General features: G+C 48.6%; 1 protein-coding gene and 2 non-coding genes across 3 annotated transcripts; 2 read left to right on the top strand and 1 right to left on the bottom strand.

The window, feature by feature from the left end:
- Window positions 1-987: 987 nt before the first annotated feature.
- Window positions 988-1,055, top strand: LOC139216098 (small nucleolar RNA SNORD52). The gene has a single exon (XR_011585559.1). It is a non-coding gene; the product is annotated as a small nucleolar RNA SNORD52 (small nucleolar RNA).
- A 211-nt stretch (window positions 1,056-1,266) lies between these two features.
- Window positions 1,267-1,334, top strand: LOC139216097 (small nucleolar RNA SNORD52). Its single transcript, XR_011585558.1, has one exon. It is a non-coding gene; the product is annotated as a small nucleolar RNA SNORD52 (small nucleolar RNA).
- Window positions 1,335-9,378: 8,044 nt separating this feature from the next.
- Window positions 9,379-13,518, bottom strand: ppp1r11 (protein phosphatase 1, regulatory (inhibitor) subunit 11). The gene is made up of 3 exons (XM_070846405.1): window positions 13,210-13,518; window positions 11,294-11,402; window positions 9,379-10,656 (listed from the first exon to the last, which is right to left on the bottom strand). Exons 1-3 carry the CDS (start codon window positions 13,285-13,287, stop codon window positions 10,472-10,474), a joined length of 372 nt encoding a protein of 123 aa, XP_070702506.1. The 5' UTR covers window positions 13,288-13,518; the 3' UTR covers window positions 9,379-10,471.
- Between the last annotated feature and the right edge of the window lie 151 nt (window positions 13,519-13,669).

Raw genomic sequence — 13,669 nt, 5'->3', positions numbered from 1 at the left:
GTCTGGTCTTTGTCCTCCCGGCACGCTGCAGAGGGAGCCTACTAGGCCGGGGAGGATCTACTGGGGAACCGCATGTGCCGATGGATAAATTAAGTGAGTGCTCATCAGACCACCAGGGCGTAGATTGTTTTTGGCCTGGAGATGCTACCTAAGTGGGAAGTGTTTATCTAAATAAATGTGGACTAAAGAGAAACTATTTGACAAGTCTCGAATAAGACTTAATGAGATTTAATCCTTAAAGGTGGCAGTGAGGGCATCGAAGGACATCCGTGATCTCCTGGGTGTAAGGACACTGGTGTTAATGTTGCAGCACCTTCTGTAGGGCTTAGCCAACATTTTACGAATGCAGATAGGAATTCACCATGTCCAACCCCAGCTCAATAATAAATGTGACTAGTCTTATGTTTCAGCTTTTCTTAAATTCCAATTCAGTCTCCATGAACCACATGGATTAAATGCCACTCAAATACCAAGAGCTTTAAAAATGTATGAAAGTCATGCCTGTAGTTCTAGACTTTAAACCCTCTTTTGTGCTTTTAGAACTGGTGCAGATATTTGATTTAACTTTCAATTCAAAGGGGAAATAAATAAACCATTCCAGACAGTATTCACAAACTTGTGTGTAATGGAATGACTGTTCTGTTTCAGGATCACAGTAAAGATGGCTGCAGCGGCCCCCTCAGGAGAGAGGACTGTATGCCATGTGCCATGAGCCGGTGAGTGTCTGGTGGGATAGCACAGAATGAGACGTTAACCAAATGCTACTATGATGATTCCTAAGACTAGAGTCTCTGACTTAACCATGAAGCCCTTTCAATGCACTGAACATGCATGTTACTCATCGTCCTTACAAAACTGCAGAGTCCGACCGGTTCTGAGACTTCTCTGTGCCCTGCAGGTGTGGAAGCTAGAGCAACGACATGTGGACCGCTCCTCGGTAAGTGTGGGTGGGACCTAAAGGCCTCCTCTCTATGCTCCTCAGTTATGTGGAATGATGATTACATAGACTAGAGTCTCTGAAAAAATAATGAAGCTTCTTCACAGTGCACTGACCACATAACGGCACTACTAAGATGTGTTAAACCCTTTTATGTAGACTGGATGACAGCTGGCCCAGTTTTACTATCAACATAGCCATTTTTTCAGAATCCGACTAGTTCTAAGACTTCTCTGTACCCTGCAGGTGTGGAAGCTAGAGCAACGACGTGGACCGCTCCTCGGTAAGTGTGGGACCTAAAGGCCTCCTCTCTATGCTCCTCAGTTATGTGGAATGATGATTACATAGACTAGAGTCTCTGAAAAAATAATGAAGCTTCTTCACAGTGCACTGACCACATAACGGCACTAAGATGTGTTAAACCCATTTATGTAGACTGGATGACGGCTGGCCCAGTAGTTTTACTATCAACATAGCCATTTTTTGATAGCCAGACTCAAAACACTCCCAACTTTAAACTTTTAAGTGTCCCCTTAGAATAATTTGAGTATTGGAGTCTGGTTTCAGCTACCTCAGTACTATGGAGAGGAATGCTTTAAGGTTGAGTTATTGACCAACTACTTGGAAAATGTATCTAAAGGGCCTCACTGAACTGTTCTCATGTGGGCTGTCTTCACAGCTGGCCACTGCAGTAAATGGGTTAAAACATGTGAACAGTAGTCTCTGAACCTCATCCTGTTCTGACACAGTGGTATTGATGATGTCACTTTGTCTTGTAGCTCATCCACGGACTTCTGGGAGTCGGCGTGATCACTGCTTCCACGGCTGTAAGTACATCTGTCAGAGGCCCTGCTAAGATGGGATAGGATTTTAAGTGTAATTATCCTGTAGCAGCTCTTGTGTCTGAGTTTGGTCAATGATGATGCAGTTATAAGGTTCTACTGATCTTAACTGATGTCTACTCGCAGCGCACTGAGACACTCAGACTGGGGGGGTTGCATAGTTTCCTTGCAGACTAACTCTTGTTCTTCAGGGTGAGGACACTAAAGTGCTGAGACATTAACCCAAAGATTTAATATCCCTTCTCAGGTGCTGCAAATGGTGAGTTGGGACCTGAAGAAGCTTCAGAGGTGGTAGATGCCATTTGAGCCTGGAAAGGGAATCCTTGCTGACTGATACTCGTCCCTCCACTGGTCTGAAGAGTCGACCTGTCACAGCAGGATCCATGTTCCTGTCGGCTCTACAACAGGCTGACTGTTGACATGACATGTAGATGTATTTAACAAATCAAATAAACTGTTGACAACTCAAGGACTCTGACTGTTTTTGTTTTCTCAGTGATTGCAGGTTGCTTCCAATAAATGAACTTTAAGAGCAAAACACAGCTTCAGATGTGCTTTAAGTTGGAAAGTAACTAAGTTCACTGGTGTGAGTGCTACATAACTTGGGGGTGGGTCAGTGTACTCCCTGGTATTCCTGCTGCTGTAGTGGCTGCAGATCATGACTGAGCAGACAGCAGCTGTTCAGCTGCCCACATGAAGGCATCTGTCCCCCAGAAATAGTAAATGGTCTCTTTAACCACTTCAAGCACTTTCACATCACATCCTCATTCACACATTCATTCAGGAGCAATCTAAGCTGGGGGAGACTGTTCATTCACATTGAGGCTGCTTCAGGAGCAGTTTGGGTTCAGTGTCTTGCTCGAGGACACTTGGACATGCTGACTCATAGCTGGGGATCGAACCTCTACCGCTGGTCTACAGCCGAAATGAGCTTTTGCCTTTACGGTCGTACTGGTGAACTTCCAGCTCACGGCCTCGTGTGCAGAAACCGCTTCTGGGCAGTCAGTGAAGGCATCAGGAGGCCTGAGAGGGGGGGGGACATGAAGACAGAGGACACCCGGGACCACCTGGCAGTTCCTGACGGCACCACTGCGGACTTTAAGCACTTCCTGGGGACATGTTTAGTGTCAGCACGGGGACATGTTGGTACATGAACAGTAAAAGTATTTTAGTGCATTTTATTGTGAAAGCCGGTCCGGACCGGCAGTCCGTCCTCCCCCCCCCGCTCTGAGATCAGGTGAACGACCTGGCAGGAAGGCGGATGTTCCTGCTGGCTCTTCCTGCTGGCTCGCCGCAGCCCCGTACTCGGCAGCCCCCACTGGAAGATGACTTCTGACTCCAACACATGAACACGTCTGTGCCTCCAGCCCGCCATCACCACAGCTCCGCTCTGTGTGGGCGCTCTACTGGATGCTAACAAGGAGGGCTAACGTTAGCCGGGGTCTGCCGAAGTCTAGCTAACGTCGCTGAAGGTGAGCTTGTTTTCGTCGGACCAGAGTCACACCTGAAACGGGTAAAGCACAAACCGTGACAGAACCGGGGTCTGTTCGCTAAGCCGCCTGTGTCGTGCCCCCGGCGGGCAGCTAGCTGTCCCGGCCTGTGTGCCGTCAGCTAGCTCTCCTCTGTGTGGACGTGGGGTGGGGGTGGAGGGGGAGCTGCTTAAACCAACTCTCGGTGTCTTTTGTTTCCTCTGCAGGTTTGAGAGGCTTGAAGTTGGACGGACGTGCTGAAGTCGAAGCCTCGCCCCCCCCCAGCCCGGTCACAGACAGATAACTGATCTACCTGAAGTCCATGCTGAGTTATCAGCAGCTGCCACGTCAAAGCAACACTAGACATGTAGAGGAGCTTTGACTCATCAGGCTGTCTGCTCACACACTCCCTGAGGTGTGTCCCTGGCCCCAGGCCTCAGTCCATGTGAGCAAGAGTTAGCAGCTGGAGGTGAGAGACAGGACAGACGAGCTTTTCCATCAAACTGCCAGGAGAACTGAAGCCAGAGGAGCTGAGAGGACCGTCTGCCTACACCCCTCCCTACAGGCATGACAGCTGTGGTGGGCAGAGCGTGGGGGTGGGTGTGCTCGTGGGGCAGCAGTCCCAGGTCAGAGATGGCCACGACCGTGAGAGCAGGGGGGCAGCAGCGTGGTCTCAGGGCGTGGACCTCTTGGATCTGGGGGGGGTGGAGGAGTCAGAGTGACCAAAGTAGCTCCGTAGAGGAGTACTGGGAGGCGCAGGAGAAGCTTCAGCCCGTGGAAGTTGAAGATGTGGGTGCAGGGAAACGGGAGACGGAGAAGGCGTCTAGATGGTGGAATAAATACCTTCCGACTGTCTACCGCCTGTGGCCGAGAGAGCCAAGCCAAGAGCTGCGGCAGAGGAAACGTGGAGACGTGTGGGACCGTGATGTGGACGGGGACTTTTCAGACTACGGAACGCCGCCGCCGTCTCCTACGCCTCCTTCCTCTCCGCTCACGTCTCCTTTTCGACTCTTTGCACACAGCTGGAAGTTGGAAATCCTACCAGAGCACCACGAGATCTGCTTCAACTTCCTCCGCCACTTGTTTGACTTGTTTGTTGTCGGCTTCTTGTGGACCGTGTCCCCCCCTGCCAAGCTGATGCTAGAAGTGCTGGGGGTCCAGGGAGCGCTGCGGCTGTGGTTTCATGGTATGGCCATGTTCTTTGTCTCCACCACTGGAATGGCAGGATTGCTGTGGCTGATCCAGGAGTACCTCCCTCAGTTTGCGCTGATCTACGGCATCGTGCAGGCGTTGGTGATCTCGGTCAGTGTCCGACAGAGTGTCCTTCTTGGAGAGGAAGAGAAAGAAGAAAAGACTGAGGAGGGCAAGGAGAGTGATGAAATGAGAGACAGTAGAGAGCTTAAAGAAAAGCTTGCCTGCTAAAGACGAGGAGAACACAAGTTAAAGTGAAGGTAAGCCCTATCACTCCTCTGATGTGGTGATGGGGGGGTTACAGGTTTTCAGTGTGAGGATTAACCAGAGTGGCTCAATGTATGGTTATTGAAATGTTTCATATTCAGGTACTGTCAGAAGAACGGGGGGATTATGGACACACTCACACACACACACACACACTCACACACACACACAGAGCCAGGCCGTCCTGAATCTATTCTGAGCCTGTTACCATAGAAAAAGTGGTGTGACATTGTGTGAAACCACTGACAGAAAGGAGGCTTTCCTCTGGGAGTCATGGATAATTCACTGGTTTTTTTTTGCCAGAGGCCTCTCACCCCCCCACTGCCTCGCTTCTCCTAATCATCTGTTCACAGAGAAGTGGGCCATCGGCACCCACCATGTTGAAACAACCTTTAGCCAGACGTCATGAATGGAATAGAAACACATACAGCGTACCAATGAGCAGGTCCATGCTAGAGGAGCCGAGCACACCAACCATCAACAGGTCACCTCGAGGGGGCACACTGTACCTTTAGGTTGGTGTTAACATGTTTTAAGCTAAACAAACACATAATGAGATCATTAGAGTACATAACTACAGTTTTGTTAACTGCAGCAGCAACATCATGCTCTGACATTTCAAACTCTGAAGCCGCCCTCATCCTAGAAGCAGAGGAAAACACCGCTTTAGTTGAGTCAGGTGTGGTTGGGCTCATAGTGTAGGTGAGCAGTTTTACAGAAATAAAAATTGAGTGGCAGTGCATCAACCTCTGCTACACCCCCCCACCCCACCCTTGGACTGTCTCCATTAACAGAGTTGTGTCTTCTCTACAGACTGAGAAGTTGCTGTCTATCCAGGAGTCCACTAACATCAGCTCACCTGTATCAGACCTCCTCCAAGTGTTGGACATCAACGCAGTGGGACTCTGGGACTCCACAGCAATGTGACACACTCCTTCAACTTTTCATTCAGTCACACACTACTGTCCAACACTATAGACGACGTCTGTCCTCACTGATCTTCATGTTGTCTCTGCCATGCCGACAGCCGCACTACGTTCTCGGTGTCATGGATGTTGATGAAATGCAAATTTAGGATAATCCCGAGTATTTAGGGAGTCCACTGTGTTGCATTTGATCTTGTTTTCCATCGAGTTTTTCGTCTCGTAGGACCACGTTTCCTCTGAGTCCCTGTGAGACGGTCACCAGACAGAGGACACACACGCACACACACGAGAGTTAGAGGAACATGACGGTGAAAATGATGAGGTGCTTTCTGAAGCAATGACACTGTCAGTGAGTAGAACACCAGAGGACACACCACTTCAACAGCCACTGAGCTCTTCACTGGTCCCCTCTCTCCCATCGTAGCACCTTGAGGTGCAGCCACATTGCACGCCTTGCTGCAGATATTCTTCCTATTATGAAGTGATTAAACTGTAGCCGGCTTGGATTTACTCACTGCAATTAGTCCGTCGTCCTTCGTCGACTTCGACCTGCAAATTCACACAGATGAGCTCCGGAGACTCGAACACTCCGTGTTTGGAAATGAAATATGAAGTTATTAACTTTCTGCGTACAGTATTACACTCACTGTAACATGACATGCCTTTCAGGGAAGAGTGCAGGGAAATGTTGAACACAAGGCCAATGTTAATGTGCCTTTACTGGAGCCAAAACCCAAATTGGATCAAGTGGGAGGAAGACTGGGAGGAGGGACAAGCAAGTAGCAACCATCACCGCTGACCTACAGGTTTGACCCGTCAATCAAGCACACGCAGCAGAATTCACCATATTACAGGCAGAAGTCATCGCCACGTCAGCGGAGGCCTCACATGGTGATTCTGACGTTGTTTTCAGCCACAGAGGAAGTGACCTCGGCACTCTGCTCTGATGGTTGCTGCTTGCTCCCCACTAGAAATCCTCTGTGCTGGCCCGTCTGTTTTGTTCTCTATCGATTTTCTCTCTTTTCTTTTCTTTTTCTGAAGCCTCACCACAAGCAGCATAAGTATGTTACACTGATGTTCCTCACCTGTGACCATGTCAACGAGCAACGTGTTCAGAAACCCTCACACATCAGCAGCACCCTCCTCTGTACTCACTTCCTTTCTGTGCCATGTTTGAAATGTTCCTTGGAATGTAGGCTGCACTCTCCACAATTATTGTACTTGTTGGTTATGCTTCAGATGTAAAGGCACAAAGATGAGCTCACCTGTATCACAGCCCGGAGGACTGACATGAAACGATTGAGTCCAATGAAATGCTGTGGTCCGTTTGTGTACATGTCATAGGACAACCGTAGAAAACAAATAAGATCACTTTCATAAAAATGCACAACTGCCAAAGTGTTGTCAGCATTGGAGCATCATCAGACACCCAAGCTGGGCTTAAATGTGTTATTTCAATTGTTTCATATGTGCACACAAATGGAAAATGTCTCACGGTTTGGTTTGAATGTTGTCGGCAGAAAGAAAGATGATTAATCTTGGGCTTTTCTGCACTGCACCAAATTTCTGCACACAATTTGAGTCCTAAGCGACTCATCAACACGGTCTTGTTGCCTTCTGTCCAACATTTGCTCATGTAGAGCTTTTTGCAGTGATATTAACACTTATCTCTTGTAAGGAAAGCTATTTTTATATGAGCAGCCTAATGGCAGGATCACTGGAGCTAAATAAACTTGAATAAGGAGCTCTGTGATACCCCAGTGTCATTTCCCTTGGAAGAAGTAGAGGACGGAGGTATCTGCTGGGACTATTACTGTATGTTATTTCTGGCCACTCTGAACCCAACATGACACTGAGCTAAATAAAACTCAGCTTTTATTACCATCTCCGTCTCTGCTTTGACACCCTGGGCATTTCTTTAAATCCTATATGTAGTGAAACAAATGCACTTATTATTTTGGGATGGTCGGGCCACAGGAGAGCACAGAGGCAGAACACAAAGCGTCCTGACCGTGCTAGTTACAGGATTCCTGTTGTACTGTCAGCCGGCTTCATTTCTGACGTCGCTTCCATCCATGTCAGTGTGCTGTCAGAATGTAGAGACACTGCAGACCTCCTGGAGCCAGCAACCCCCCCCCCCCCCCCCCCCCCCCCCCCCCCATCCTAGTGAATGTAGAGCCAGTCACACCTTCATTGCAGTTCAGTGTCAACTGCATGACATTCTACATGTTGTTGGGTCAGACTGTTTCCAGCTGTTTCAGCATCACATGGGGCTTTATGGCAAACTTCTATAAAATGTTGTTTCAAGCATTCAATTAGTCCAGTAGCCAAGTGAATATCTAACTGGTCACTCCCTGGACCCCCAGGACCCAGGGGCCCCCAGGAGCCCCATGTCAGCATTGCTACAGTATTTCCATGCTGCACCACCACTGCGGCCTGGCCTCAGGCTCTCTGTGTGCCCATTTAATGAAACATGTTGTGTGTATGACTTGCCTGTGAGCACTAGTGTCACACTCCTGTGACTCACTCCAGTGACTCACTCCTGTGTCACACAAAGCACACCTTTGGAAACCAGTTTAATCACAGCTCAAAACTTTATTTCACATTAAATCTGCTCTCACTGTGTCTAATAGTATATACAGAAAGGTGCATTACCAGTACAAGAACAATGTACATATATAACAATGTGTATAGATAATACATTAAGTGGTGTCGTCCACACTACTGTTACATATCAAACAAGGTCTAAAACATGGGCTGGATGATGATGATGATGATGATGGTGATGATGATGATGATGGTGCCTTTACCTGGTGAGTTTTGGTCATAGCTCAGACGTCAGTACAGAGCCTGGGCCAGCAGCCACGCCCCCTCACCACCCGCTCTCTCTCCTGGAGTTACATATGCATACATTCTGCTCAGGAGTGCCCCCCCCCCCCCCCACCCATCACATCACAGCTGTGTCTTTATCCTCTTCACCTTCCATCAATAAAACCTGTCTGTATCTGCAGGACCTCTTTAAACACATGCCTGGAGTCAAGTTTTTAAAAAGAAAAGGCATGCAGCTGAACATATTTAAGAACCCATGGGCGCTTCATCAATGAACGCATTAACAGAGAAGCACTGTTCTTCTTCTTCGTCCTCACAGGCTTCGACATGCCAACCTTCCTTTACGCATCAAGTCCTCTGTAGACAAACAAGTCAAACCCAACCCTTCCGATGCACGTCATTTCTAGGATTGTCCACCGTAAACTAAGCTTTGCCTAAAAATCAATGATCAATCAAGGATTTCCAAGTTCCAAATGAGTTGATGGGGTTTCTGTGAATCTGAGGATTTCTTGACATCTGACATCTCATCTAAAACGCTAACTCTGTCCTGGACCTGTGACGCCCTGATAAGGAGAGAGTGACTCGGTGGTCAGGGTCCAGCTCACTGAATGATCTGCATTTCTGCAGGTCTGGGCTTAAAGGCTGGTTGCTATGACAACAGCTGGAGCTAAAGATGAACTAGAGAAGATGGAAAATGCAGGCTTAACATGAAGTCATCTACAATTAAAACAAGTTAACGATGTGATCCCCGTACCAGGAGGGGGAGGAACAGGGGGCGGGCCGGCTTCTGATCCTGATAGTGACCACATCATTCCGCTGCCATGGACACACAACCGGTGGACCGATCAGACACAGCGTGTACTTGTCTAAACACTCATTCTGCCTGTCACGCACTGCTCTGTTACTACACCCAGCGCCTCACTGCACGTCAGCTAGGAGCTCATTTAGAGTGAAGACGGCAAATAAATAAGAGAGTGCAGCGTTCTATACAATTCTAACTGTAAACAGAGCTCCTGACGCGTGGACGCTGCCTTCCACAGTCTCCCGGGGAGCGCTGCGAGCGTGGAGCCCGGCCGGAGGCACGTGGCTGTGCACTGAGAACTAGAGCTGCTCCACGCTTCAGCTCCGTCAGGACAAGCCACACTGTACACTTCACATACTGCACGCTCCAGAGCACTCCACGCCGTTTCCACTCACTCACTGCAGTGTGAAAATCATACTTCACAGACCTGGAGCTCTTCAACGGTAGCGTGTGCTCGACAGTGTTGTGCAGTTTAATGTACATAGCTGTGAATGTAGTAAAACGGAGAAAACAGGCTAAACGTGCAAAATCATTTCACTACTGTAGTACATGGTGACATCACTACACCATACAGGTACATAGCAGTCTTCTGACAGGTGTTTGCTGCTTAATGACTCATCACATATTGATTATTGACTCATCACATTGATGACCTACTGCTGCTGACCATTTTCCAAAGCATGCTGCACTCTTTCACTTTTAGAACCTCACATTCAGGCAGTAGAAAAATCATGCTTGTGGAGGCTGAGACCTGCTTAGCTCATGTAATCCATCACTTGTGGTGTTTTACTGTTGGAGGTGGGAAAACGGTAAAATGATGAGATTGAGCCATTTAACGAACACATAGATCTGTAGTGTACATATCTTTGGGCTTTTGGACAAAGCGTGTAAAAAAATATCCAGCAGGTGAGTTGATGATGAGATTAATCTGCTGCAATTCCACACAACTCTGGCAAAAATAAAGCAAACATGATGTCCACTGTGATGAATTACAAAGCTTGCTGCGTCTTTTCAGAGCGTAGTGAAATGAGTGGAAACCAATGGGTGCCAGGGAAACCAGGAAAACACCAGCACCAGAAGCCCAGCGGTAGGCCTGCCTGTACCTTAACCATGGAACTAAATTAAAAGAAGAGTGCAGTTCTGCAATGTGTCATGGTGAGAAACCCCTCAGACCACCCCCACCCCCTACAATCAGCGTGCGGTGCTCATTAGTGGGTGTGTGACCCTCCAGAGTTTGGGGGCACTGTGGCCCCCTCACCCCCCCTCTGTCCATGGCCTCTTCTGCCGTGGCCCAGGATACAGTGAGCACTGCCACAGCCTTCCTCATCGTCGTCTCCCTCACTCTCAGAGGACGACTCTCCGAACTGTCGGGGCTTCTCATAAATACAGCAGCCTGGAACACAAAATCCAGGGTTAGGACTGATCAGCCTTCACTGAGCCACAGAGACAGGGACCGTGTGTGGGAAAAACAGCTGTGCAGCTGCTGTTTGATGTTGTGTAGCGAGGAGGTTATTACATTTTAATGTTTAATGGTCGCCCTGTGTCAGCATGGAGGAGGATTAAGATTAAAGCATGCACATGATGTATGGGATAACGACAGCTTCTGTCGGTGTAAAGTTTCAGAACTTCACCTCCCATCATCCCTTGGGTGATACAAACTGGAAGTATAATGTAACATGAAGGCTACAACTGAGTGTAAATAGAAGAAAGAGGCAAGGCAAAAAGAGTATCGTCTGTCTATTCTACATCACTTCCTGTTGCAATCTGATTGTGGTTGTGGTCGTCACACTGTGACCATTTGCTCCTACGTTTGACCACTAAATGTGGATGTCGGCTTGCTTTGGTTTCCTCAGCTCTACAGCTGCTGGTGGTCCCATAGTGAGGTGTCTGACCAAAGACCAAAGGCCTGCAGACGTGTGGGTAGAAATGTCTGATAGCCTATAAAATGACAAGACTTTAAGCTGCTTTTATTAGCAGCAAAGAAACGTGAACTCCATGTCGGTGTGTGCTGCTGAGGGAGGCAAACTCACACTTTGAGGACCTTCTTCCCAGGTGCTCGTTGTCGACCGTGTCACTCGACCACTCCACCTTCTTTTCAGTCTTCCTCTTCCTCAGCTTGATTGTCAGACTCCGTCCCTCCTGTAACGTGTTAGAGGTCTACTGTGAGACTCTGGGCATCAAATGTAGTTAACTGTGCCATCACACAGCAAAAAACTCTCTCTCTCTGGTGTTTTCATGTTCTCTAGTGTGCATGTGGCCATGTGAATGTTCCCATTAAACGTCCCAATTCTTCCACACCAAACTGGGACAACCATTTCTCCGATTTTGGGACATTGTAACGTTGGAACAAGAAAGGGCTTGTCCACAGATTTTTGACTATAGACATTAATAACCCCCAAATCAAGCTGCTGCACTCAGTGGGTGAATCATGTTCAGCACCTACAGCATCCATGATGCAGTGAAAGCTGATGGACAGTGTTTTCCAGATGTGGAGATGAAGACCATACTATCAACACTACATTGTTGCTGCTGTTTACATTCATTCAGAGAAAAGTTCAACATACACACTACAGAACAGCCACACCAGCTGGCTGCTGTCTTCAACAGCTCTTCAACAGATCACTGGGGCTGTGTCAAGTCCCCTCCTGCTCCAGACACTCCACCATCATCCTGGTCCCCAAGAAATGGAAATGGACTCCTCCATCACAGGATGACATGACCACAGGCCCATCACCCTGACCTCTGTGCTCATGAAATCCTTAGAAACTGGTGTTGCCCTCCTGAAGGATCACGGGCCCCCCGCTGGACCCCCTGCAGTTTGTCTACCTGGCAAACTGGTCAGTGGATGATGCGGTCAACATGGGATGGACAGCATACTGTAACACCTCACCAGGGGCACACACCAGGATCCTGTTAGTGGATCCCAGAAGTCCTCTGCAATCTCACCCAGCTCACTGTGCCAGCCCCCACCTGTCAGAGGACCACCTGACACACCGGAGGCAGCAGGTGAGGCTGGGTAACATCACATCCAGCACCACGACCGTCAGCACTGGTGCCCCTGTTAAACTCCTGCAGTCTGCAGACGACACAGCGGCCACTGATGTCATCGGGATGACGACGAGTCTGGACCAGCCGGCCCTCTGGTGGGCAACAACAACCTGGAGCTTAACAAACTCCAACCCGTGGAGATGACGGTGGACTTGGGGAGGAGCCCTGCCTCAGCAGCTGTGATCCCATTCTACTCTGCAGTCTTCCAGTCTGTCCTGTGTTTGGATCGGCCACCGAACAGGACAGGAACACACTACAACAGCCTGTCGGGAGGGCGGAGACAATCACTGGTGCCAACCTGACCCCCACCCACGACTTCTACATGTCCACAGTCAGGAACCATCACAACCCGGAAACAACCTGTTCCACCTTCTCCCCTCTGGGGGCGCTACAGAGCTCAACCAGAAACAAGAACAGTTTCTACCCTCAATCCTTCACTCTGATGAAGAGTTAGCATCAGTCGTGCAATGTCAGAAACAGTGAAACAGCCACTGTATCTATTTATTCTAAAGTAGGCTTATTGCTGGAGTTATAAACACTTTAACATATCATCATTATCATACACAAATCTAAGCATGCTGTATATACACCGCATTCACTGTGGACATGCACATCCTGTAATCTGCACATAGTCATCCCTGATTTATTCCAGCAGCTCTGCACTGTTGCCCTCTTGTTCACAGATGTACTTGTTCATGCACACATCTAGATGAGAACACAGGCCTCCCTCCCCAGAGAAGCTTCATTAGGGCGGCTTCATTCGAGCCGCCTACTTCAGGCTAATAACTCGGACTTAGCGCGGCCTCACTGCTGCTGGAGCGGGCGGACGGCTGAGCCCTCAGCAGGAAGTAACCGCTGGTTAGCGGAACATCTGCAGGAGCGGCCGCTCGTCGCTTACCTGCTGGGGCGGCGGCGGTGTGCTGGTCTGGACTGTCTCCGTTATCGTCTCACTCGATGTCCCCGGGACCTCCGCCATACCTGGAGCTGCTCTGCTAACGCTAACTTACCGTTAGCTAACTAGCTTTAAGAAGGGACAGAGCCGGAGGCAGCAGCTGTAGCACAGCTAACGTTCTGATAGCTACAATGACTGGCCTGGGCTTTAAAATCACAAACTGTATTAAGATTTAAGGTTGTTGACCGGAAGATTATGAGGTGTTGAACACTTGGTGGGATGTGGCTAACACAAAGTTAAGCTGCCAAATGAGAGAACCAGACTCAAAACGGAAGTGAAATGTTTTCACATCAAAACGCCTATCAGCTAACATTGTTGCGTCGCACAAATACACATAAAATCAGACCAAGCCATCACGTTATATCATAATCATGTATGCAACGTAAGAGCATTTAAGACACTAATA

Source organism: Pempheris klunzingeri, chromosome 16 (genome assembly GCF_042242105.1).
Source record: "Pempheris klunzingeri isolate RE-2024b chromosome 16, fPemKlu1.hap1, whole genome shotgun sequence".
NCBI classification, from domain to species: Eukaryota; Metazoa; Chordata; class Actinopteri; order Acropomatiformes; family Pempheridae; genus Pempheris; species Pempheris klunzingeri.
Note: the sequence above shows the minus strand (reverse complement) of the source record. Positions and strands in the feature narration are given on the sequence as shown.